Raw genomic sequence first — 25,773 nt, 5'->3', positions numbered from 1 at the left:
CACAAGAGCATTAGTGAGGTCGGGCACTGATGTTAGGCGATTAGGCCTGGCTCGCAGTCGGTGTTCCAATTAATCCCAAAGGTGTTCGATTGGGTTGAGGTCAGGGCTCTGTGCAGGCCAGTCAAGTTCTATCTCGACAAACCATTTCTGTATGGACCTCACTTTGTGCACAGGGGCATTGTCATGCTGAAAGGTGAGGAATCCCCTTTAAGAGGAATAAGTAACGTGTTCTAGTCTATGTCTGCATTGCAACTAGCACCCTATTCCCTTTCTAGTGCACTACTTTTGACCAGGGCTCATAGGGAATAGGGTGCCATTTGGGAGACAGCCATGTTTGTTGAATCCCGGGTTCACCAGGTCCCAAGTGCACTTCAAAGCATCACTACTTACCACCTGATAGAGGGAGGTGACCAACACCCCTAGTGTGGCAAAGATCATCCCCAGGAGGTTGAACTTCACATCATAGTAGGAGTTCAGGATCACACCTAATGTTATGGGCACCTAGTAGTGGGAAAAGACAGACACATCAGGTAAATAGCGTTACCGTAACTGTAATCATAAAAATTCATGAAAAAAGTTTGGGTTAGGCATTAGGGTTAGTGTGTGGTTAGGGTTAAAGGGATACTTCGGGATGTTGGCAATGAGGCCCTTTATCTACTTCCCCGGAGTCAGATGAACTCCTGGATACCATTTGTATGGCTAATGCATGCAGTTTGAAGGAAGTCGCTAACTAGCATTAGCGCAATGACTAGAAGTCTATGGATATCTGCTCGTGAAAGTACCTCTAATGTCCTTCATACTGGACACAGAGATTTTCTGACTTTGCCAGCTAGTGACCACTCTGCAGAGCTGCCTCCAGTATATCGATCATCTCTATTCATTGTAGAGCGTAATCCCTGTACATTTTTGTGGGAATGACATTGGAACTACGGAACATAATTTATTTAGTTGTGATCATATTACCAATTTCTGGGTGGTTATGATTTATTATTTTCAAATTATATTATTATTGCCAATTTCACATAGGTCGTCAAATTTGGTTTATTCCAAGATGGTCAAAAATGTATTTGTATTAACCAAATTCTTCATACACAAATACAGATTTTTGAAGGCTACCCCCTTATTTATTTTTGAAAGACAGCTTGATATTTTTTTGCAATCATTAAGATTGGTTAAAAACAAACATGACCGGAAACTCACTGCTACCTTTGAAACATACATATGTCTAATTTTATGTATATAAGACCTCTGTGATGTTTGTAAAAGTTTGTTTTCTTAAACCTGTGTGCTTGATTATGTACTTTGCTAAATGTTCATTTTGAATGTATAATTCAACTTCGGTATATGTTTGTACAATTAGAAAAGTATTTAATTTTTAAACAAAAAAAAGTCATCTCAATAAATGCCAATCTGACCATTCTGTATGGAATGCTAGCTACATTGTAGCAGGCAGCAGCATTGGTACATTGTAACCACTACATACCAAAGTCAATTTGATCTTGGTGGAGAATGTCTTCTTGTAACACAGTCTGTATGACAATGATCACAGGAGTTGTCATCGCTTTGGCCAGCTGGTAAGTGCCAATGGTGTTGTTTTGTAAGGACATATTGGTGAAAGCCACAGAAGCTGAGAGCGAGCCAGATAATTTTGGTGGCAAATATGTCCATCTTCTGGCATACCCATAGTCCAAGCCATGTCACCACGAAATGGATCAGCGTTAGTCATGTTTGGGAAGCCATAGTGAACATAGATCCATTTGTTGATGAAAACGATGCATATCGACGACAGAAAATTGGCCAATAATCCAATGACGAGGCGGCTGTTCGAGAAAAGGTGTGAAAGTCGGTTAGCCATGGTCCTCTTGATAACCGTCCTGTAAAATCTACCTATAGGGTTCAGTAGTACTGTATAGTATGAAGCTAGCTTGCTAATGTAAACCAACAAATTCAAGTAAAAATGTCTACCCTCTGCCAGTTGTGCAACGCTTTCATACTTTTCCCATCGCATGTTGATCATATAGGGAAAAAAAAAGAGCCTGGCTGCAACTTAACGGGAGTAGTGACGTCAGATGAAGTGACCTTTACTTCCGTTTTTTCTGCGAAGAGAACTAGCCACGTCAGTGCCCTACAGCGCATCCCCGTGGAGACTTTGGAAAGTTGAAGGCGATAACCTAAACTATTTATTCTAGACATATACAAGGTCTCTCAAACCTTCCTTATACTCTTCTAGATTCAGATACGGATTTGCATCCAGCCTGTGCACGGCCCAAAGACAAACAATATTTCAGTCAAGTCACTTTTATTGTATACGAAAATGCAGAAAATCATTCACTCCATTACATAAAATTTGGCAAAAAAAATAAAAAGAACACAAAAAAGAAAAGAAAACAAATGTCCAGGTGGGGTGTATTTATGGTTGGATCTCGTACCCCAGCGGGTCCAGACTCTTATCCAATAAGAGAAGAGACGACTCCCTCATCTTCTGAAGGAACTTCCTCAGCTCATCTTTGGAGAACACCTGAGACAGAGAGAGAGAAGAGACAGAACATAGTTAGCAAAAAGAAGAGGATGGGAAAGTAGAAGAGTGGAAGAGGAGACAGCAATACAGTGACAGGGAGAGATGCTGTGAGATGGTGTTGTATTGAGCTATAATGCTGTGAGATGGTGTTGTATTGAGCTATAATGCTGTGAGATGGTGTTGATATTGTATTGAGCTATAATGCTGTGAGATGGTGTTGATATTGTATTGAGCTATAACGCTGTGAGATGGTGTTGATATTGTATTGAGCTATAATGCTGTGAGATGGTGTTGATATTGTATTGAGCTATAATGCTGTGAGATGGTGTTGATATTGTATTGAGCTATAATGCTGTGAGATGGTGTTGTATTGAGCTATAATGCTGTGAGATGGTGTTGTATTGAGCTATAACGCTGTGAGATGGTGTTGTATTGAGCTATAACGCTGTGAGATGGTGTTGTATTGAGCTATAACGCTGTGAGATGGTGTTGATATTGTATTGAGCTATAATGCTGTGAGATGGTGTTGATATTGTATTGAGCTATAACGCTGTGAGATGGTGTTGTATTGAGCTATAACGCTGTGAGATGGTGTTGATATTGTATTGAGCTATAATGCTGTGAGATGGTGTTGATATTGTATTGAGCTATAACGCTGTGAGATGGTGTTGTATTGAGCTATAACGCTGTGAGATGGTGTTGATATTGTATTGAGCTATAATGCTGTGAGATGGTGTTGTATTGAGCTATAATGCTGTGAGATGGTGTTGATATTGTATTGAGCTATAATGCTGTGAGATGGTGTTGATATTGTATTGAGCTATAACGCTGTGAGATGGTGTTGTATTGAGCTATAACGCTGTGAGATGGTGTTGATATTGTATTGAGCTATAATGCTGTGAGATGGTGTTGATATTGTATTGAGCTATAACGCTGTGAGATGGTGTTGTATTGAGCTATAACGCTGTGAGATGGTGTTGATATTGTATTGAGCTATAATGCTGTGAGATGGTGTTGTATTGAGCTATAATGCTGTGAGATGGTGTTGATATTGTATTGAGCTATAATGCTGTGAGATGGTGTTGATATTGTATTGAGCTATAACGCTGTGAGATGGTGTTGATATTGTATTGAGCTATAACGCTGTGAGATGGTGTTGATATTGTATTGAGCTATAACGCTGTGAGATGGTGTTGATATTGTATTGAGCTATAATGCTGTGAGATGGTGTTGTATTGAGCTATAATGCTGTGAGATGGTGTTGATATTGTATTGAGCTATAATGCTGTGAGATGGTGTTGATATTGTATTGAGCTATAACGCTGTGAGATGGTGTTGATATTGTATTGAGCTATAACGCTGTGAGATGGTGTTGATATTGTATTGAGCTATAATGCTGTGAGATGGTGTTGATATTGTATTGAGCTATAATGCTGTGAGATGGTGTTGTATTGTATTGAGCTATAATGCTGTGAGATGGTGTTGATATTGTATTGAGCTATAATGCTGTGAGATGGTGTTGATATTGTATTGAGCTATAACGCTGTGAGATGGTGTTGTATTGAGCTATAACGCTGTGAGATGGTGTTGATATTGTATTGAGCTATAATGCTGTGAGATGGTGTTGTATTGAGCTATAATGCTGTGAGATGGTGTTGTATTGAGCTATAATGCTGTGAGATGGTGTTGTATTGAGCTATAATGCTGTGAGATGGTGTTGATATTGTATTGAGCTATAATGCTGTGAGATGGTGTTGATATTGTATTGAGCTATAATGCTGTGAGATGGTGTTGATATTGTATTGAGCTATAATGCTGTGAGATGGTGTTGATATTGTATTGAGCTATAATGCTGTGAGATGGTGTTGTATTGAGCTATAACGCTGTGAGATGGTGTTGATATTGTATTGAGCTATAATGCTGTGAGATGGTGTTGTATTGAGCTATAATGCTGTGAGATGGTGTTGTATTGAGCTATAATGCTGTGAGATGGTGTTGTATTGAGCTATAATGCTGTGAGATGGTGTTGTATTGAGCTATAATGCTGTGAGATGGTGTTGTATTGAGCTATAACGCTGTGAGATGGTGTTGATATTGTATTGAGCTATAATGCTGTGAGATGGTGTTGATATTGTATTGAGCTATAATGCTGTGAGATGGTGTTGATATTGTATTGAGCTATAATGCTGTGAGATGGTGTTGATATTGTATTGAGCTATAATGCTGTGAGATGGTGTTGATATTGTATTGAGCTATAATGCTGTGAGATGGTGTTGTATTGTATTGAGCTATAACGCTGTGAGATGGTGTTGATATTGTATTGAGCTATAATGCTGTGAGATGGTGTTGATATTGTATTGAGCTATAATGCTGTGAGATGGTGTTGATATTGTATTGAGCTATAATGCTGTGAGATGGTGTTGATATTGTATTGAGCTATAACGCTGTGAGATGGTGTTGATATTGTATTGAGCTATAATGCTGTGAGATGGTGTTGTATTGAGCTATAATGCTGTGAGATGGTGTTGATATTGTATTGAGCTATAATGCTGTGAGATGGTGTTGTATTGAGCTATAATGCTGTGAGATGGTGTTGTATTGTATTGAGCTATAACGCTTCATCAGCACTGATGTGAAAGAACTGGACAGGTGTCAGATGACGTGGAAGAGAGGAAGCCACACTAGACTATTAGGTGAATCTCAATAGTGTTTCCTTGAAGTCACAGTAGACTTGAGAAGCAGATGGTGGCAGACAAAGGAAAGGAGACAGAGAGGGGAGAGGATGAAGCCACTGTAGACTGAATTGAGATGCCCTCAGCCCAGGTCAGACTCCAGCGCAGACCATAGAAATATAATTTCTAGACTACAGTACAGACCTCATAGAGGCGGTGTTGGTCTGAGGCGATGATATCAGCCAGTCTGAGACTCTCCTGGTGGCGTTGTGTTCTCTGCAGTACTGTCTGCAACAGGAAGGACATCATGGGCAGACAGAGTCTACGGAGCAGCACCATCTGGTGGCCTCTCTCTGGGTCCTCCTCCGTATCCTGGAATAGAACAAGTGGTAGAAGTAATAATGTGTACCTAGAAATAACACAGTTGTACTGGAGACAGAGCTAATACAGGCTCAAACGCTAACCTAGCGCTGAGCCCTCACGCCACCAATCACTAACGGTAATACTCAGATACAGACAGACACACACCTCTCTGACGTCGACCATCCAGCCCCCGTCCACAAACAGCAGGACGTTGTAGATTCTCTCCTTCACGTCTTCAGTCAGAGCCTCCAGACGGCCGGTCCAGTTGTCGTGTTCCATCTACAGGAGAGGAGGTCACACTTTAACACACCTTTTTTTTTTAAATTTAGTCAATAGGCTGTTACGCTAAATAATAGCGTTGCTAGCATTAGCGTTCTTCGTCTGATCCAGGACCAGTTACACTAACAAATTAAAACTCCTCACCAGTTCTACCGTAACACAGAGACTGATCTGGGATCAGAGTGTATTGTGTACCTGGTACTCCTTCTCCTTCATCTCGAAGGCCACCTTCTCAGTGAACTTGGCCTGGGCCGGGGGGGCTGGGCTTCTGAGGGGGGGAGTTCATGTGATGGAACCACTCATTGAACGCCTCATGAGCTTCCTGGGGGGGGTAACACACACACACACACACCTTATACAACTACAGGAGTCCCCTCTAAAAACGTTTAATAAACAGACGAGTCAATCACAGTGCTGCGAGAGCTTGTCCCCTCACCAGGTAAGCGCGGATACACAGGTGTTCCCTGATGGCGTTCTCATCCTCTGCAGGAAGGGGCGTGTCCAGGCCTAGCTCCTCCCACTGGCTGTATATCTCCCTCATTGAGTCCTCTGGGACCTTACCAAACACCTCCTTGGCTGCATCGTGTTTCTTAGAGGCTGGAGGAGATGAGAGAGAGAGGAGAGATAGCAATGGGTCAACAGCATGGTTGAAAAAGAGGGAGATTTTCAAAAGGTAGCCAATACAATGCAATGTTTGTATGGGCATGTGATCTGTTTCAGAACCGTGAGTGTGTGTGTAACGTACCCAGGAACTTCCTCATGATGGCGTTGCTCTGTTTGAGGGCCTCAGCTCTCTGGGCGGGGTCAAACACCAGCCAATCAATAGGCCCTTTTCACGATGACGTCATCTAACTTCCGCCTTTCCGCGTAGCAGGTTAACTTCACTTCCGTTCGCCCGTAACCTGAGACTTCTCAACGAAAATACAACTGTTGACCACTAACTAGCAAGCTAGCTACTTGAAGAAATTCCAAAAGGTACGTTTAAGTTAAATTAGTAAAGTTAAGAGTAATAATGTTTACGTATATGCAATGGTTTGTAACTTGCTAACGTTATTGTTAATTCATAATTGTTCACTGCCTTAGTTACTTAAAAGTGGGCTAACGTTAGCTAACAACAACTTAGTACCAGATACCGATAACGTTAAAAGGTAGCGTTACATTGCTGCCTGGCTGTAATGTAACACGTTTACTTAGCTAGCTATCTAACCCTTTGTTAGGCAGTTAGTTTATTCATGAATGTATAGTAACTCACCTATTCAAATGCTGTTGTGCATGATAGCTAGATAAATATTGATTCCTGGTCAAAGCTGAATGTTAATTTAGCTGTTTCTTTTCTCCCGGTGTCTGTATCGCAACAGTATCCCATCCAACACCGAAGCATGGCACAATCTTCGAGAAGATGCTATTGCAGTGTACCATTTTGTTCAAACAACAAACAGAAATTCCCGTATCTGAGTTTTCACGATTTCCCTGTTGATGGAGAAATACGTGCCCGTTGGGTGAGGGCGATCAGGAGAGATGAGGGACCAAGTTTTAAGATTCTTCGTGGGAGACTTCTTCGTTCTTTGTTTGCAGTCAGCACTTTCCCCCTGAGGATAGATACACATCGGCCAGTGGACGGATCCGTATTAAACAGGGATCAGTGCCGTCTAGATTCCACTGGAATGATTGGGGTAAGGATAGGTAGACAGCGTTAAACGTAATACTACTGTAATCCAATAATATATTACTTGTACAAAATGTTTAATAATTTAATCCTGATGCAATATAGCTGCTACATTTTGTCATTTTAGGGACTGAAAAGTGATTACCAAAATGTATCATGACAAGCATATGGTTCATTTCACACATATAGGAGGCGGCTCACAAGCTCGGGAGTCAGTTTACCAGCGAGCAAGAAAGCGTCTTGGTGTTGCTGTCCTGGATGATTCTGATCATGAGATGCCTGACAGCACAGAGGGTGCTTTGCCTGCAGTGACAAACGATCACGACTATGCCTGCCGTCCTTCTCCTGGTTAGTATTACAAATAAGAGTAACCATGTATCTGTTTGGCAAAAAAAGTAAAAGTATATGGCAGTTAAGTAAAAATACTATTTTATACTACGATTTGGAGTAACTGGTCTCTCTGTGAAAAGACTTGGCGTTTTAAACCTCATCCATCTTAGAAGCTTCTTCAGTTTTATTTATTGAAAATGGGATGGGATAGATGAGTAATAACTAACCTACCAACATGTATGCTTTTTCTTCCCCTTAAGGTAAACTGGACAGTGCTACTCAAAGAATTCGAGAGTTGGAGCTGCAAGTGTTGTCCCTAGAAATTGAGATCCAGCACCTGACAGTTAAGAAGCAGCATCCACTCCTTTTTAATTTTTGTGTCACAGATGAGGACTATCGCTACTACACACGATTCAGCTCAAAGGAGGTCTTCACTGTGTTTTGGGATTCTGTTTATCCCTCTGCTTCACGGCTTGTATACTGGTCTAAGGCACAGCAAACGGCACATGTGACACCTAGCCCTCACCGAAAACTTCCACTTATTGATGAACTATTTATGTTTCTGTGTCGTGTTGCAGCTGGGCTTCAGGAGAAAACCTTGTCTACCATCTTTGAGGTCAGCCTGTCCACAGTTAGCCGCATCATTTTAACATGGACTAGCTACCTTTACCAGGTTCTTGGCTCACTGCCGGTGTGGATGACAAGAGAGCAGGTGCAGGCCACAATGCCTGATAAGTTCAAGCTCTACTGCCCTCAGGTGAGAGTTATAGTAGACTGCACCGAGATCCGCTGTGAAACACCATCCTCCCTCTCACTACAGTCAGAAACCTTTTCGAGCTACAAAAATCACACCACCTTTAAAGGGCTGATTGGTGTAGCTCCATGTGGTGTTATCACATTTGTATCAAAGCTCTACACAGGCTCCATCTCCGACATGGAAATAACACGGAAATGTCAGATCTTGCATTTACTTCAGCCCGGAGATGAATTAATGGCGGACAAGGGTTTCCTGATCGAGAGGATGTTGTCAGAAGTGGGGGCAACACTCGTCATCCCTCCACTGAAAAAATCTCCTCAGCTCAGCAGGGAGGACACTCTTAAGACCCAGGCCATCGCCCGGCTGAGGATTTTAGTCGAGAGGGCCATACGGAGGGTGAAGGAGTACCATATCTGGGATGGGCTTGTTCCTCTTTCCACAGTGGGTTCAGTGAATCAGCTGTGGGCCATCTGCTGCCTCATGTCGAACTATCAGGGTAAGCTAGATGGGCTGTAAATAGAAGTACTTTTATATTACTGTATTGTATGTACAAAAAAATGTAAATATGAATTAACTTTGTTGGTAATTTAATTGATCTAATGTTATACTGTATGTTTTTGTTAAGGGTAATAACTTTTTCATAGCTATTAATGAACCTAATGTGATATATTGTAAAAATATCCAACTATTAACCATGTTATGTGCTTATGTGTCATGGCACTGATGGAACTATTAAATATATGTTTGCTTCCAATCCTTTTTGATTTTGGTAAGAGCATTTACAACATCGCAATCCTTTTCAAAATTTGTATTTCAATACATAGATATACAGTATATAACACAATTAAGTTCATTTGCAGTTAAAGAAAAACATGTCGACATTTACATCACAATCCTTTTCAAAATGTGTGTTTCAGTACATAGGAGATATACAGTATATGACAAGTTAATTTGCAGTTAAAGAAAAAAATGTCAAAGGTTCACCTTCCACATTTACCTTAACACTATTTACACAAAATTCTGCCTTATGTTTTATAACTTAAGAAGACATCCATGTAGATGTTATAATAGAAATGATCAATCTTCTGTCGCATTGAGTGGATAATCTCCTCATCCCTAAAGATTCTCTCAACTGTGAAGTCAGTGCGGGTATCTGTAATGAAGTCACACCACTGAAGTCCGCTTAAGGCGAGTTGGCCTTGAACCTGATAGTAGTATTTGTGGCTCTTCTTAAGGCAGGCCTGGCCTTTAACTGTGATCAGGTGTTTAACTTGGGTAACATTTTCAACATCGCAACTCTTAACCTCAGCAAGACCAAATGGTGGTGCTTCTGTTGGGCAGAAGACTTTAGCATCCGGGCTGGCTGCAAGGTGAGGTGAATCAGGGTGGATGATGACCCCGCATTGTTTCAGAGAGACATCACAAAAATCAGAATATTGCCTCAGTATCTCAGGTTCCAGATCCAACCCTCTTCTCATAGCAGCTGTCTGAGGAGTTCCTCTCAGAATGCGGGTTGCCAAAGCCTTGGCAGACAACTCCCCACGAACATGGCATATTTCACGGAATCTGCTGGCTGTCAGTCGGGGTTTGCGTACCTGGCTCCACAGCTGGCATTCTGACTGCATTCTTGTTTCTGCTTCAATAGCAGCAGACATCTCCTCTGACACAATCAGGCTGTCCAAATGACATTGTTGTATGTAGTTGGGCTCAAAATCAATGGGAAATTTAAAGTTGTAACCTTCAATAGGCAACTGAGGAAACTCACTGGCACCAGGGTGTTTAATAATATCTCTACTTAATTCTAGAGGGCACTGGTAAGAAAGCACAGACCCAAATGGCACAGGGCCAAATTTAGAGTCCACCAAATTAAGGCCCTCAAGCCCGTGCAGCAATTTGCAAATCCCTGGTTGTGGACGGATGTCTTTCAGTTTCTCAGCACTGGCCATGACGTGAGGATCCGGAATAGGCCCTGGCATGAAAGTGAGATATGTCAAGTTTAGATTTCATTAAATGCCACCTTATCTTTTTCACTAAAAAAGACAACCACACTCATCCAGTCTCGTACATGCTTCTAATACAAATAAAAAAATATCCACTGAAAGTCTATATAAAAAGTAACAAATAATAATCACTTTTATGTTTGTATTATTTTAGAAATGCACTAAAGTCTTTGTGCTCTAGTACAGGCGGGGGCTCATTCAGACTCACCATCATAGGCTCGGTACAGTGTGCACTTCACTCCAGCTCTGACACTTGTTTTTTTCTTAGCCGCTGGTTTACACACCGCCATATCATTGGTGGCCTCTGGTACAATTCCCTGTGATATAATAATGATGAACAATACATTGTCAAAAGTCAATACAAACTGCAAAGTTCTGCATCAGTGTAACAAATAATATCTGACCTGTGTCCTAGGCCGGTGCCAGGTCTGCAGTGCGCTGGTGCATGACAGAGGCAATGGCACTGTCTTAAAGCCCATGGTAACATAGTGAGCACTTTGAAAAAGAAGTGCTACTATGTGATTACATAGTGCTTTCCCAGCAGAGCAGGAACATGACATGTGATTGAGTACCACAGGAACCTCTGCAGAGTCTAGTGTAACCTGTTCATAGAGACATAACAATTAGTGCTGTACTTACAAAACATTTTTTCTGCGTTTCATTATAAACTACTGTACACAATTTTCAAAACCCAATTTCTTTTTTTAATTAAGAAAAATTGGCTGTTCTGAAACCTTTGACAAGTAGTGCCAACACTTATCGAAAATTTGAACATTTTGAGTTATCACAGAATCTTTCCCAGTCTTTATTGCCGTCAACAACCCACATCGGTTTGTAAGAATTTCGTTGTGTATTAAGTTTAATGATACAAAATCAGAGCTCAGACTGAGAAACAAACTGATCCACAGTGGAACTTTGTGGAATCATTCTTATTAAATCTGCAACCGCAGCAAAACACAACAAAAAGAAAACTTATCTATCTTACCCTATCTTATCATAATGTTAGAGAACTGTTTATCTGAGAAACCTGAAGCCGATGAGCCTCCTCATTTTTCTTCATGGACCTGTAACATCGCCCTCTCACTGTCACCTCACCGTTAACTACACTTGAGACTGTTTCAATACAGTGATTGGGAGAAAGGGCGCAGCATTAGCCATTAATACATTACTGACTCTTATCTTACGGTCGATACAAACAGCAGTAATATTAAAAAGAGGCTGCAAAACAGAAACTCGTCAGCTCATAACCTTCGCTAGCATAGGGCTAATTTAAGCTAAATAAAGATAAACACGTACCTTCATAATCAAACAGGTAACCTTCAACGAAGAACTTGTAGCCTTTATCAAGCTTCGATCTTGAAGTAAGGGACCACTTGTCAGCAAGTCGTTCTACGTCGTTAAGTCGTATTGGTGGCAGATGTGAAAGGGACTGGGTGAACTCCATAATGATGTGCTACTAGCTAAGCGTTCCTAAGCGACACCGGATGTAAACATAACCTGCATCGCGGCAGAACGGAAGTTGTCTGACGTCACGTGAAAAGGGCCCATTGGAGGGTTCCATCTACTAAAGATGCGCGGGAAAAAATATGTTATGTCAAGGTCTTTGTTTTGCTAACGTTAGCGGCCTTGTGAACATTAGCTATATATATATTTATTTATTTTCTCCGATAGCTGAGTGTACACGGACAGAAATGGACTCCAAATACCCACATCTGGTAACTATGTATTTTCGTTGTAACTAACTAGCTAGCTAAGGAACGAAGAAGCTACGTTTTGCTAGCAAACAAACGTTACATAATAATGTACCGTATGCAGTGAAAAACTAGCTAACGTTAGCTACCTGACTGACTTTAGTTAGCTAACTTGTTAGCTATCCCAGCTGACAATCACTCATGCAAAATGTCAATCTATCTTTTTCACAGGCGAGACCTCAGAAGAAGCTCCGTAAAGTGAGGTAAGAAACCTCTTCTAGGGAACTTGGTATAGTGATAAATAGTAATGGCGAACTTTTGTAGGCACTAACTCTGCCATGGTTCGTTCGTTGGACAAAGCCTATGAGGAAAATAAATGCGTTTTTGGATTAACGCCGAAAATCAGGTCTGTGTTAAACACAAGTTTAGGAGATATAATACGTTTGGTTCTATGAGATAATCTTCATCAGCTGACGTCACTTTTTGTGAGTTACATTGAATTTATGTAATCATTAAAATCACGATGGCTTCGTAATTAATACAGCTAATGTTCGCATAGAATAAAACGTATAAAATCTCCTAAACCTGTGTTAACCTCAGACCGTAGTGCCTGGACACAGCCCTTAGCCGTGGTATATTGGCCAAATACCACAAACCCCAGAGGTGCCTTATTGCTATTATAAACTGTTTACCAACGTAATTAGAGCAGTACAAATCTGTTTTGGCTGTACCCATGTTATACGGTCTGATATCACGGTTTTCAGGCAATCAGCATTCAGGGCTCAAACCACCCAGTTTATAATGGAGTTAGGTATCTATCTAGCACCTATGTGAAGTTGGCCACAATAAGGATGAGCCACAATAGTGGAATTTAATTGAATGTGATGCAAATGTATACAAATAGTGGACTAGATAATGCTTGACAAGGTTGGAATGTTATATAAATTCAACAAAAATATAACATTTTGTTAATTTGACAAAAATAAATAAATCAGTTGAAATTGCACTGGATGCATTAGACTTAAGAATTGCATTGGGGGCATACTGACGTCTACATTTATATTGCACTATACAGTCTTACCCCATTTCATGGATCAACAATCCTTAGGTATCAGTCTACTCAGTGACACACAACTATCAGTGTCGTCGCTCTTATTTCCGGGCTTTGACTGTGGGAAATCACCTCCCTGTCAGCTTATTGTGCATATTGACAAGTACATTTTTAGTATTTATTAGGATCCCCAATTAGCTGTTGTCAAGGCAGCGGCTACTCTTCCTGGGTTCCAAATGTTCTTACGTTACACCCTTATTCTAAAATGTATTAAATGTTTTAGTCATCCATCTACACACAATACCCCATAATGAGAAAGCGAAAACAGGTTTTTATAAATTTTTGCAAATGTATTACAAATAAAAAAACAGAAATACATTATTTACATAAGTATTCAGACCCTTTGCTATGAGACTTGAAATTTAGCTCAGGTGCATCCTGTTACCATTGATCATCCTTGAGATGTTTCTTCAACTTGATTGGAGTCCACCTGTGGTATATTCAATTGATTGGACGTGATCTGGAAAGGCACAGACCTGTCTATATAAGGTCCCACAGTTGACAGTGCATGTCAGAGCAAAAACCAAGCCATGAGGTCGAAGGAATTGTCCATAGAGCTCAGAGACGGGATTGTTTCTAGGCACAGATCTGGGGAAGGGTAACAATACATTTCTGCAGCATTGAAGGTCCCTACGAACACAGTGGCCTCAATCATTCTTAAATGGAAGAAGTTTTAAAACACCAAGACTCTTCCTAGAGCTGGCCGCCCGGCCAAACTGAACAATCGGGGGAGAAGGGCCTTGGTCAGGGAGGTGACCAAGAACCCGATGGTCACTCTGACAGAGCTCTAGAGTTCCTCTGTGGAGATGGGAGAACCTTCCAGAAGGGCAACCATCTTTGCAGCACTCCAATAATCAGGCCTTTATGGTAGTGGCCAGACGGAAGCCACTCTTCTGTAAAAGGCACATGACAGCCCGCTTGGAGTTTGCCAAAAGGCACCTAAAGGACTCTGTCCATGAGAAACAAGATTCTCTGGTCTGATGAAACCACGATTCAATTCTTTGGCCTGAATGCGAAGTGTCACGTCTGGAGAAAAACTGGCACCATCTCTACGGTGAAGCAAGGTGGTGGCAGCATCATGCGGTGGGGATGTTTTTCTGCTGCAAGGACTGGGAGACTATTCAGGATTGAGGGAAATATGAACGGAGCAAAGTGCAGAGAGATCCTTGATGAAAACCTGCTCCAGAGCGCTCAGGACCTCAGACTGGGGAGAAGGTTCACCTTCCAACAGGACAACGACCCCAAGCACACAGCCAAGACAATGCAGGAGTGGCTTCGGAACAAGTCTCTGAATGTCCTTGAGTGGCCCAGCCAGAGCCTGGACTTGAACCCGATCGAACATCTCTGGAGACCTGACAGAGCTTGAAAGGATCTGCAGAGAAGAATGGGAGAAACTCCCCAAATACAGGTATGCCAAGCTTGTAGCGTCATACCCAAGAAGACTTGAGGCTGTAATCGCTGCCAAATGTGCTTCAACAAAGTACTGAGTAAAGGGTCTGAATACTTAAGTAAATTATAAATTGGTGTTCTTTTATAAATTTGCTGTTTTTGCTTTGTCATTATGGGGTGTTGTTTGTAGATTGATGAGGATTTGTATTTATTTAATACATTTTATAATAAACGTAACAATGTGGAAAAAGGAAAGGGGTCTGTATACTCTCTGATTGCACTTCATACTGTAACACTACATTTACAATTGATCCATTCAACAAACGCTCCCATCCAGAGAGACCCACAGCTAGTGCCTTCATCTTAAGAGACAACCACATATCATAGTCGTATCCCAAACACATATCACAGTCGTATCCAAACCACATCTCAAATCATTTCTGTGTCTCTCTTCAGTCCCTGTCGTGCCTTAAGGAGTACAGCCTTACCTATGGATTGTGGATCAATGAAATGGTCCAGTTGTGTTCTGTGGGTGTCACTGAGTAGATTGATACCCCATTTCATGGATCTACAACAGGGGTGTCAAACTCATTTTAGCTCAGGGGCCACATGGAGGAAAATCTATTCCCAAGTGGGCCGGACCGGAAAAATCATAGTATATATATAACTTAAAAACAACAACTTCAGATTGTTTTCTTTGTTTTAATACCATCAACATACAACATAAAGCTGGAGCCTGAGGACAGTGTGTCCAAAATAGTACAAGTACAACATCACTATTAATCATAAAACACGTCAAGTTTATTTGAAAATTCTAAAGAAAAAGAACAAACAATGCCTCAGTGATTAACAGAACTGTTTCACAGATGACAGAACTATATCAGGGTGTCATTTCTCAGGCAGAAATGTAGATAAAAATAATGAAATCCTGTTCCCCAAACAAGTGCAAGAACCACAGAGTCAAGAATAGGTTAAATATAAAAATAAAATAAAATCATGCTGTCATAATACTGCGTGACAACTTTGTTGCGCCCTTGCAGCTGTTTGTTCAAGTTATTCAGGTGCTCTGTAACATCCACCATAAATGCAAGGTCCGGCATCCATTCTGCGGAATGAAATTCTAACACTGGTTTGCCCTTTTCTTCCATGAACTGTTCAATTTCTTCTCGTAAATCAAAGAAACGCCTCAGCACAGCACCCCACAACGGCTTAACCATCTTACCTCAGTGTGGAATGGCAGGCCATAGATGTGGTCTTTCTCTCTGAGAAGGCTGTCAAACTGACGGTGATTCAGGCTTCTGGATCGGATGAAATTAACAGTTTGGATGACCACCTTCATGACGTTATCCATCTTTAATGACTTGCAACACAAAGCCTCCTGGTGCAAAATACAGTGAAAAGTCAAAAAATCACGTCCTCCATTTGCAGATTGCACTTTCTCTCGGAACTTTGTCACAACGCCTGCTTTTTTTCCCGATCATTGAGGGCGCACCATCTGTAGCCAGGCTGACAGCGTGGGACCAGTCCACTCCGACCCTGTCCAGCGCGCCGACGAGTGCGGTAAAAATATCAGCTGCTGTTGTTGTATCTGTCATCGGCACCAACTCCACGAACTCCTCGTGACGGTCAACAGTTGTGCAACATCTGTAATGTCCGTGCTTTCATCAATTGCAACCGAAAACGCAATAAATGACTTTACTTTTTGCTTCAACTGGCTGTCCAAATCCACTGAAAGATCGGAAATCCTGTCTGCAACTGTGTTTCTTGTCAGGCTGATATTTGCAAAAGCCTGCCGCTTTTCAGGGCACACAATCTCCGCTGCCTTCATCATGCATGTTTTTACAAATTCACCCTCACTAAATGGTTTTGAAGCCACTGCGATTTCATTAGCAATGAGGTAGCTAGCTTTCACTGCAGCGTCACTGATGTCTCGGCTGTGAGTAAACACAGACTGCTGTTTCTTCAGACCCGCCAACAGTTCATTCACCTTCTCTCATCTCCGCTGTCCTTGAAAGTTGTCATATTTGTCGGCATGAAGACTCACATAGTGGCGACGAAGGTTATATTCTTTCAGCACTGCAACATGCTCTGAACACACCAAACATACAGCTTTCCCATTCAATTCCGTGAATAAATAGGATGACAATTTTTCTTGGAACACTCTGCACTCTGTGTCCACTTCTCTCTTTTTTGACAGAGACATATTGGGGCAATGAGGGTGCCAAAGCACATAATGTTAAAAGTAGAAGCCGTAATAAATATCGCGGGCAAAACAAAGTAGCTCATTTGCTGCAAGTGCTTGACCTACTTGCTCTGCCCCGGTATAAACAGTTTGCTTGCTTAACACAATTGCTATTGCGCCATCCAGTGGATGCAATTGGAACAGCAGCTTATTTTATTGAAAAATTGCAGCGCATTTTTATACTTTACAAATTATTATTTATTATAAATATTTTTTTTCGAAATCATCTCGCGGGCCGGACATTTGACACCCCTGATCTACAATCTGTAGGAAAGGCAGTACACCTGCAGTACAGTGAAATATAATTATGCCCCCCCCCCATTTCAACAGATTTTTGTCAAATTAACTAATTATTGTTTTGTGTTGAAATTATATAACATTCCAACCTTGTTTTGTATCATTTAGTCCAAATATGGCATGATAACACTATTTGTATCACTTTCAAAGGGGACTTTTATTTTGAAGGTGAACCGCAAATTCCACTATTGTGGCTAATCCTTATTTTGGCTAGCTTCACATAGGCCTAGCTAGCCTCTTTTAGAATCTGAGCGTGAGATCCTTACTCTCGTTTCTGACATGTAGGCTCAGCAGTCCAGAAAGTCCCATTACAAGTCAGAATGTTAAACAAACATACTTTCAATTTACTTTACCTGTTGTCCACTGATTTTTGTTCCTATGTCTGTGGTAATCTGAGACCAAATATCTACAGGGAAGCATTATCAACCGACCTTCAGTACGCTCAAATCAAATGTTATTATTTGTCACATGCTTCGTAAACAACAGGTTACTTACGGGCCCTTCCCAACCATGCAGAGAGAATGCTAGAAAAATAATCCACAATGAGTAACGATGACTATATACACGGTACCAGTACCCAGTCCATGTTACAGGGGTACGAGGTATTTGAGATGATATGTACATATAACTAGGAATAAAATGACAGATATTAAACAGTAGCAGCAGTGTATGTGATGAGACAAAATACTTAGTGCAAAAGGGGGTAGCTATTTGGTTAATTATTTAGCAGTCTTATGGCTTGGGGTAGAAGCTTTTCAGGATCCTGTTGGTTCCAGACTTAGTGCATCGCTATCGCTTTGACTGCGGTAGCAGAGAGAACAGTCTATGACTTGGGTGGCTGGTGTCTTTGACAATTTTTAGGGCCTTCTTTTGACAATGCCTGGTATAGAGGTCCTGGATGGCAGGGAGCTCAACCCCAGTGATGTACTGGGCTGTACACACTAGGCTTGGGCGGTATACCGTATATACCCTATACCGGGGTATTTGGAAGAAGCCACAGGATGGTTTTTCAATACCGTTAACTATTTCTTAGATATAAAATTGAATATTTGTAGCTACTTTTTAAGTAAATACCTGCAGTCAAGTTGTGCAATACGTTAGATGATAAAGAACAGTGCGTTCTTCATTTCACTTGTCACATTATTATGTAGTTTACGGTAGTGCCCTGTCACGTCTCAAGTTGTGTTTGTTTACAAGCGCACAACAAGAGACCGGAGCCTTGAGTCACTCACTGTTGTGCAGCATGCGCCAGGTGATCTAATTTCTAGGGCTGTCCCTGACAAAAAAGAAATCTTGGTCGACCGAGAGTTGTCTGTTCTTTCGACCAATCGATTGGTCAAAATATTAAAATGTATATTTTTCCATATATAGACACACCCTATGTTTGATTAAATTAACCAAATGTTGGCTACTGAACTTGTCTGATGCTTTAAGCGCCGTGATTAAAAATGAAGACACACAAATTATTAAAGAGGGAGCCAGAGATCAATATAGCCGAACCAGAATAAATGAACCTGTTACCGCCCTCCCTCTGCCTGCTGCTGCTGGCCTTAGCATATTCTGCCATTATGCTCCTGAAGCGGTCGGCAACCTTTTCCATTTGGAGTGCCAAGTTATCGTACCAGTTCTACTGATCTGCGTGCCATTTCTGATTTTCATATGCAAATTGTCGTTGGAACAATTTAATTTATAATAAAGTCTTAATGTCTCAAAATCAATGTAATGTGGTTAATCAAAATTATATCTAAATGAAAATGATTAAATTCTAAAATTACCTTCTATTGCCATAAAACCAACCTACATACAGCCAACAAATAAAAACATTGGCCTGCAGGTAGAAATATGATGATAAAAATACATATATTATAAATCACATTGGCTACGCATGGCCTGTCTGCAAGGAGAGCTGGAAAGATTTTTCTCCTTTGTCATTTCCCCCGGACGACGGCAGATGCTGTAGGTAAGTGGAATGACAGAAATGCAATTGGAGTCATAAGGGCATGTGTTAGACTTGGTGGAATTACCCATTTAGGGATGGACTAATAATCTAATCGGTTAATCGAATATCCGGATGTCCAAACTGACGTTATTATTCAAACACTTGTGAGAAAATTCAATGAAAAAGCTTAGTCTAAATTTAAACTGTCCATCCATGTTACATTGTGGCTCCAAACAAAGCAGCACACCTTGCCCTTAACTACACACAGAACTAACACCAACAACATGCATGATAGTCTTTACATTTACGTCATTTAGCAGACGCTCTTATCCAGAGCGACTTACAAATTGGTGCATTAGCACCCTATAGCCAGTGGGATAACCACTTTACAATGTGTTTTTTTTTTTGGGGGTAGAAGGATTACTTTATCCTATCCCAGGTGTTCCTTAAAGAGGTGGGGTTTCAAATGTCTCCGGAAGGTGGTGAGTGACTCCGCTGTCCTGGCGTTGTGAGGGAGCTTGTTCCACCATTGGGGTGCCAGAGCAGCGAACAGTTTTGACTGGGCTGAGCGGGAACTGTGCTTCAGCAGAGGTAGGGGAGCCAGCAGGCCAGAGGTGGATGAACGCAATGCCCTCGTTTGGGTGTAGGGACTGATCAGAGCCTGGAGGTATGGAGGTGCCGTTCCCCTCACAGCTCCGTAGGCAAGCACCATGGTCTTGTAGCAGATGCGAGCTTCAACTGGAAGCCAGTGGAGTGTGCGGAGGAGCGGGGTGACGTGAGAGAACTTGGGAAGGTTTAGGAGAAATGTACTACTTCTCTTCTAGTCAAGAAACATTTGTGTGTTGAAAATGCCTAACCACATGTATAATCTATTTGCATACACTTCAACCAGACAGACACACACCACCAGACTCTTCAACCAGACAGACACACACCACCAGACTCTTCAACCAGACAGACACACCCCACCAGACTCTTCAACCAGACAGACACACCCCACCAGACTCTTCAACCAGACAGACACACCCCACCAGACTCTTCAACCAGACAGACACACCCCACCAGACTCTTCAACCAGACAGACACACCCCACCAGACTCTTCAACAAGACAGACACACCCCACCAGACTCTTCAACAAGACAGACACACCCCACCAGACTCTTCAACCAGACAGACACACCCCACCAGACTCTTCAACCAGACAGACACACCCCACCAGACTCTTCAACCAGACAGACACACCCCACCAGACTCTTCAACCAGACACACACCCCACCAGACTCTTCAACCAGACACACACCCCACCAGACTCTTCAACCAGACAGACACACCCCACCAGACTCTTCAACCAGACAGACACACCCCACCAGACTCTTCAACCAGACAGACACACCCCACCAGACTCTTCAACCAGACAGACACACCCCACCAGACTCTTCAACCAGACAGACACACCCCACCAGACTCTTCAACCAGACATGCGCTATGGGTTTCTTCACTGTACCCAAACCAAAAACAGATTTCATGTGTTGCTCAGTTATGTATAGAGTCATGTCATCGTGGAATGCTCTGCCACCAGAGGATACTCAGTTATGTATAGAGCCATGTCATCGTGGAATGCTCTGCCACCAGAGGATACTCAGTTATGTATAGAGTCATGTCATCGTGGAATGCTCTGCCACCAGAGGATACTCAGTTATGTATAGTCATGTCATCGTGGAATGCTCTGCCACCAGAGGATACTCAGTTATGTATAGAGCCATGTCATCGTGGAATGCTCTGCCACCAGAGGATACTCAGTTATGTATAGAGCCATGTCATCGTGGAATGCTCTGCCACCAGAGGATACTCAGTTATGTATAGAGCCATGTCATCCTGGAATGCTCTGCCACCAGAGGATACTCAGTTATGTATAGAGCCATGTCATCGTGGAATGCTCTGCCACCAGAGGATACTCAGTTATGTATAGAGCCATGTCATCGTGGAATGCTCTGCCACCAGAGGATACTCAGTTATGTATAGAGCCATGTCATCCTGGAATGCTCTGCCACCAGAGGATACTCAGTTATGTATAGAGCCATGTCATCGTGGAATGAAAAAAATAAAATAAAGAAAATGAATTTAAAAAAAGCTGGTTTAGCTTAAAGATCTAATTTAACTGTACTGTATATAACAATTATGAATATGTATATCTCCTACTAACGTTACAGCAGGTATTTGTTAAATTTTTAGATTTCCGATGATGACCTATTAGTGGTCAGGCTAACCCTAACCCTATTAGTGGTAGTTGAGTGATAACTGTACTGTGATTTTAATTTTGTGAGAACAGGTTTTATTTCGGGTAGGGATTTTTTCTTAACGTTAATGATCCCAATTTCGTTTAAGGGTCTTTCTATAAATAAATGGGGCCAATGTGTGACATTGGGATAAACATTTCTAAATGCTTTGAAAGAAAAATAGAAATAAAATCACATTTTATTTGTCACCTGCGCCGAATATAACAGGTGTAGACTAACAGTAAAATGCTTACTGACAAGCCCTTAACCAACTATGCAGTTAAGAAAAATAAACTAAAAAGTAAAATATAAAAGAGCAACAATAAAATAACAATAACGAGGCTATATACAGGGGGTACCGGTACCGAGTCAATATACAGGCTATATACAGGGGGTACCGGTACCGAGTCAATATACAGGCTATATACAGGGGGTACCGGTACCGAGTCAATATACAGGCTATATACAGGGGGTACCGGTACCGAGTCAATATACAGGCTATATACAGGGGGTACCGAGTCAATATACAGGCTATATACAGGGGGTACCGAGTCAATATACAGGCTATATACAGGGGGTACCGAGTCAATATACAGGCTATATACAGGGGGTACCGAGTCAATATACAGGCTATATACAGGGGGTACCGAGTCAATATACAGGCTATATACAGGGGGTACCGAGTCAATATACAGGCTATATACAGGGGGTACCGAGTCAATATACAGGCTATATACAGGGGGTACCGAGTCAATATACAGGCTATATACAGGGGGTACCGAGTCAATATACAGGCTATATACAGGGGGTACCGAGTCAATATACAGGCTATATACAGGGGGTACCGAGTCAATATACAGGCTATATACAGGGGGTACCGAGTCAATATACAGGCTATATACAGGGGGTACCGAGTCAATATACAGGCTATATACAGGGGGTACCGAGTCAATATACAGGCTATATACAGGGGGTACCGAGTCAATATACAGGCTATATACAGGGGGTACCGAGTCAATATACAGGCTATATACAGGGGGTACCGAGTCAATATACAGGCTATATACAGGGGGTACCGAGTCAATATACAGGCTATATACAGGGGGTACCGAGTCAATATACAGGCTATATACAGGGGGTACCGAGTCAATATACAGGCTATATACAGGGGGTACCGAGTCAATATACAGGCTATATACAGGGGGTACCGAGTCAATATACAGGCTATATACAGGGGGTACCGAGTCAATATACAGGCTATATACAGGGGGTACCGAGTCAATATACAGGCTATATACAGGGGGTACCGAGTCAATATACAGGCTATATACAGGGGGTACCGAGTCAATATACAGGCTATATACAGGGGGTACCGAGTCAATATACAGGCTATATACAGGGGGTACCGAGTCAATATACAGGCTATATACAGGGGGTACCGAGTCAATATACAGGCTATATACAGGGGGTACCGAGTCAATATACAGGCTATATACAGGGGGTACCGAGTCAATATACAGGCTATATACAGGGGGTACCGAGTCAATATACAGGCTATATACAGGGGGTACCGAGTCAATATACAGGCTATATACAGGGGGTACCGAGTCAATATACAGGCTATATACAGGGGGTACCGAGTCAATATACAGGCTATATACAGGGGGTACCGAGTCAATATACAGGCTATATACAGGGGGTACCGAGTCAATATACAGGCTATATACAGGGGGTACCGAGTCAATATACAGGCTATATACAGGGGGTACCGGGTCAATATACAGGCTATATACAGGGGGTACCGGGTCAATATACAGGCTATATACAGGGGGTACCGGGTCAATATACAGGCTATATACAGGGGGTACCGGGTCAATATACAGGCTATATACAGGCTATATACAGGGGGTACCGGTACCGAGTCAATATACAGGGGGTACCGGTACCGAGTCAATATACAGGCTATATACAGGGGGTACCGGTACCGAGTCAATATACAGGCTATATACAGGGGGTACCGGTACCGAGTCAATATACAGGCTATATACAGGGGGTACCGGTACCGAGTCAATATACAGGCTATATACAGGGGGTACCGGTACCGAGTCAATATACAGGCTATATACAGGGGGTACCGGTACCGAGTCAATATACAGGCTATATACAGGGGGTACCGGTACCGAGTCAATATACAGGCTATATACAGGGGGTACCGGTACCGAGTCAATATACAGGCTATATACAGGGGGTACCGGTACCGAGTCAATATACAGGCTATATACAGGGGGTACCGGTACCGAGTCAATATACAGGCTATATACAGGGGGTACCGGTACCGAGTCAATGTATGGGGGTACAGGTGTGTCGAGGTAATTTAGGTAATATATACACTACCAGTCAAAGGTTTTAGAACACCTACTCATTCAAGGGTTTGTCTTTTATTTTTACTATTTTCTACATTGTAGAATAATAGTGAAGACATCAACACTATGAAATAACATGGAATCATGTAGTAACCAAAAAAGTGTGAATCAAATCAAAATATATTTTATATTTGAGATTCTTCAAATATCCACCCTTTGCCTTGATGACAGCTTTGCACACCCCTGGCATTATCTCAACCAGTTTCACCTGGAATGCTTTTCCAACAGTCTTGAAAGAGTTCCCACATATGCTGAGCACTTGTTGGCTGCTTTTCCTTCACTCTGCGGCCCAACTCATCCCAAACCATCTCAATTTGTTTGAGGTCGGGGGATGGAAAGGCCAGGTAATCTGATGCAGCACTCCATCACTCTCCTCCTTGGTCAAATAGCCCTTACACAACCTGGAGGTGTGTTGGGTCATTGTCCTGTAGAAAAACAAATGATAGTCCCACTAAGCCCAAACCAGATGGGATGGCGTATCGCTGCAGAATGCTGTGGTAGCTATGCTGGTTAAGTGTGCCTTGAATTCTAAATAAAATCACAGACATCGTCAACAGCAAAGCAATGGTGGAAATGTGTACTTTGGTCTGGAGTCCAAATTTGAGATTTTTGGTTCCAACCGCTGTGTCTTTGTGAGACGCGGTGCGAGTGAATGGATGATCTCTGCATGTGTATTTTCCACGTAATGCATGGAGGAGGAGGTGTTATGGTGTGAGGGTGATATGCATCTTTCAAATGATTTGCCACAGATATAAAGAGCTCCGCACACCATCAACCATCAAAGGCAAGCGATAGTAGTGAAGTCCTGTATGGCAACACTGAGGAAGTCCTGTATGTATAGCAACACTGAGGAAGTCCTGTATGTATAGCAACACTGAGGAAGTCCTGTATGTATAGCAACACTGAGGAAGTCCTGTATGTATAGCAACACTGAGGAAGTCCTGTATGTATAGCAACACTGAGGAAGGGGGGGTACCGGTACCGGGGGTACCGGTACCGAGTCAATATACAGGGGGTACCGGTACCGAGTCAATATACAGGGGGTACCGGTACCGAGTCAATATACAGGGGGTACCGGTACCGAGTCAATATACAGGGGGTACCGGTACCGAGTCAATATACAGGGGGTACCGGTACCGAGTCAATATACAGGGGGTACCGGTACCGAGTCAATATACAGGGGGTACCGGTACCGAGTCAATATACAGGGGGTACCGGTACCGAGTCAATATACAGGGGGTACCGGTACCGAGTCAATATACAGGCTATATACAGGGGGTACCGGTACCGAGTCAATATACAGGCTATATACAGGGGGTACCGGTACCGAGTCAATGTATGGGGGTACAGGTGTGTCGAGGTAATTTAGGTAATATATACACTACCAGTCAAAGGTTTTAGAACACCTACTCATTCAAGGGTTTGTCTTTTATTTTTACTATTTTCTACATTGTAGAATAATAGTGAAGACATCAACACTATGAAATAACATGGAATCATGTAGTAACCAAAAAAGTGTGAATCAAATCAAAATATATTTTATATTTGAGATTCTTCAAATATCCACCCTTTGCCTTGATGACAGCTTTGCACACCCCTGGCATTATCTCAACCAGTTTCACCTGGAATGCTTTTCCAACAGTCTTGAAAGAGTTCCCACATATGCTGAGCACTTGTTGGCTGCTTTTCCTTCACTCTGCGGCCCAACTCATCCCAAACCATCTCAATTTGTTTGAGGTCGGGGGATGGAAAGGCCAGGTAATCTGATGCAGCACTCCATCACTCTCCTCCTTGGTCAAATAGCCCTTACACAACCTGG

At 42.1% G+C, this 25,773-nt stretch overlaps 4 protein-coding genes and 1 pseudogene across 5 annotated transcripts in view; 2 read left to right on the top strand and 3 right to left on the bottom strand.

Annotated features, from left to right (window-relative positions):
* Positions 1 to 274: 274 nt before the first annotated feature.
* LOC311113805 (solute carrier family 35 member E3-like) lies at positions 275 to 1,968 on the bottom strand (annotated as a pseudogene). The gene is made up of 2 exons: positions 1,484 to 1,968; positions 275 to 501 (listed from the first exon to the last, which is right to left on the bottom strand). The product of its transcript is annotated as a solute carrier family 35 member E3-like (transcript).
* A 334-nt stretch (positions 1,969 to 2,302) lies between these two features.
* On the bottom strand, positions 2,303 to 6,707 carry LOC311113802 (nuclear pore complex protein Nup107-like). Its single transcript, XM_084189104.1, has 6 exons — positions 6,578 to 6,707; positions 6,269 to 6,429; positions 6,028 to 6,154; positions 5,719 to 5,832; positions 5,395 to 5,562; positions 2,303 to 2,518 (listed from the first exon to the last, which is right to left on the bottom strand). The coding sequence occupies exons 3-6, from the start codon at positions 6,046 to 6,048 to the stop codon at positions 2,411 to 2,413; spliced, it is 411 nt and encodes a 136-aa protein (XP_084045230.1). The 5' UTR covers positions 6,049 to 6,154; positions 6,269 to 6,429; positions 6,578 to 6,707; the 3' UTR covers positions 2,303 to 2,410.
* Positions 6,708 to 7,692: 985 nt separating this feature from the next.
* Positions 7,693 to 9,347, top strand: LOC311113803 (uncharacterized protein). Its single transcript, XM_084189105.1, has 2 exons — positions 7,693 to 7,846; positions 8,089 to 9,347. Exons 1-2 carry the CDS (start codon positions 7,774 to 7,776, stop codon positions 9,099 to 9,101), a joined length of 1,086 nt encoding a protein of 361 aa, XP_084045231.1. The 5' UTR covers positions 7,693 to 7,773; the 3' UTR covers positions 9,102 to 9,347.
* A 31-nt stretch (positions 9,348 to 9,378) lies between these two features.
* On the bottom strand, positions 9,379 to 11,119 carry LOC311113804 (uncharacterized protein). The gene is made up of 2 exons (XM_084189106.1): positions 10,794 to 11,119; positions 9,379 to 10,554 (listed from the first exon to the last, which is right to left on the bottom strand). Exons 1-2 carry the CDS (start codon positions 10,873 to 10,875, stop codon positions 9,611 to 9,613), a joined length of 1,026 nt encoding a protein of 341 aa, XP_084045232.1. The 5' UTR covers positions 10,876 to 11,119; the 3' UTR covers positions 9,379 to 9,610.
* Positions 11,120 to 12,189: 1,070 nt separating this feature from the next.
* The window catches only part of LOC311113806 (uncharacterized protein), a gene marked incomplete at its 3' end in the record, with an annotated part of 34,019 nt that continues 20,435 nt past the window's right edge, over positions 12,190 to 25,773 (top strand). Inside the window, exons 1-2 of the mRNA XM_084189107.1 lie at positions 12,190 to 12,300; positions 12,508 to 12,539. Of these exons, the coding sequence (XP_084045233.1) occupies positions 12,277 to 12,300; positions 12,508 to 12,539 (56 nt within the window). The remainder of the gene's footprint in view (positions 12,301 to 12,507; positions 12,540 to 25,773) is intronic.

Source organism: Coregonus lavaretus, assembly GCF_964263955.1.
Source record: "Coregonus lavaretus genome assembly, contig: HAP1_SCAFFOLD_4050, whole genome shotgun sequence".
NCBI classification, from domain to species: Eukaryota; Metazoa; Chordata; class Actinopteri; order Salmoniformes; family Salmonidae; genus Coregonus; species Coregonus lavaretus.
This window is presented reverse-complemented; position numbering and strand designations above follow the sequence as displayed.

Bases quoted from the DNA above. Each gene is read 5' to 3' on its own strand.
- LOC311113803 (XM_084189105.1), top strand. From the start codon at position 7,774: ATGCCTGACAGCACAGAGGGTGCTTTGCCTGCAGTGACAAACGATCAC. The intron at 7,847-8,088 runs GTTAGTATTACA...CTTCCCCTTAAG, and splicing joins TGCCTGCCGTCCTTCTCCTG to GTAAACTGGACAGTGCTACT.
- LOC311113802 (XM_084189104.1), bottom strand. From the start codon at position 6,048: ATGAAGGAGAAGGAGTACCAG. The intron at 5,833-6,027 runs GTACACAATACA...CCTCTCCTGTAG, and splicing joins TGAAGGAGAAGGAGTACCAG to ATGGAACACGACAACTGGAC. The intron at 5,563-5,718 runs GTGTGTGTCTGT...GTTCTATTCCAG, and splicing joins GGATGGTCGACGTCAGAGAG to GATACGGAGGAGGACCCAGA.
- LOC311113804 (XM_084189106.1), bottom strand. From the start codon at position 10,875: ATGGCGGTGTGTAAACCAGCGGCTAAGAAAAAAACAAGTGTCAGAGCT. The intron at 10,555-10,793 runs GTGAGTCTGAAT...CTTTCATGCCAG, and splicing joins ACTGTACCGAGCCTATGATG to GGCCTATTCCGGATCCTCAC.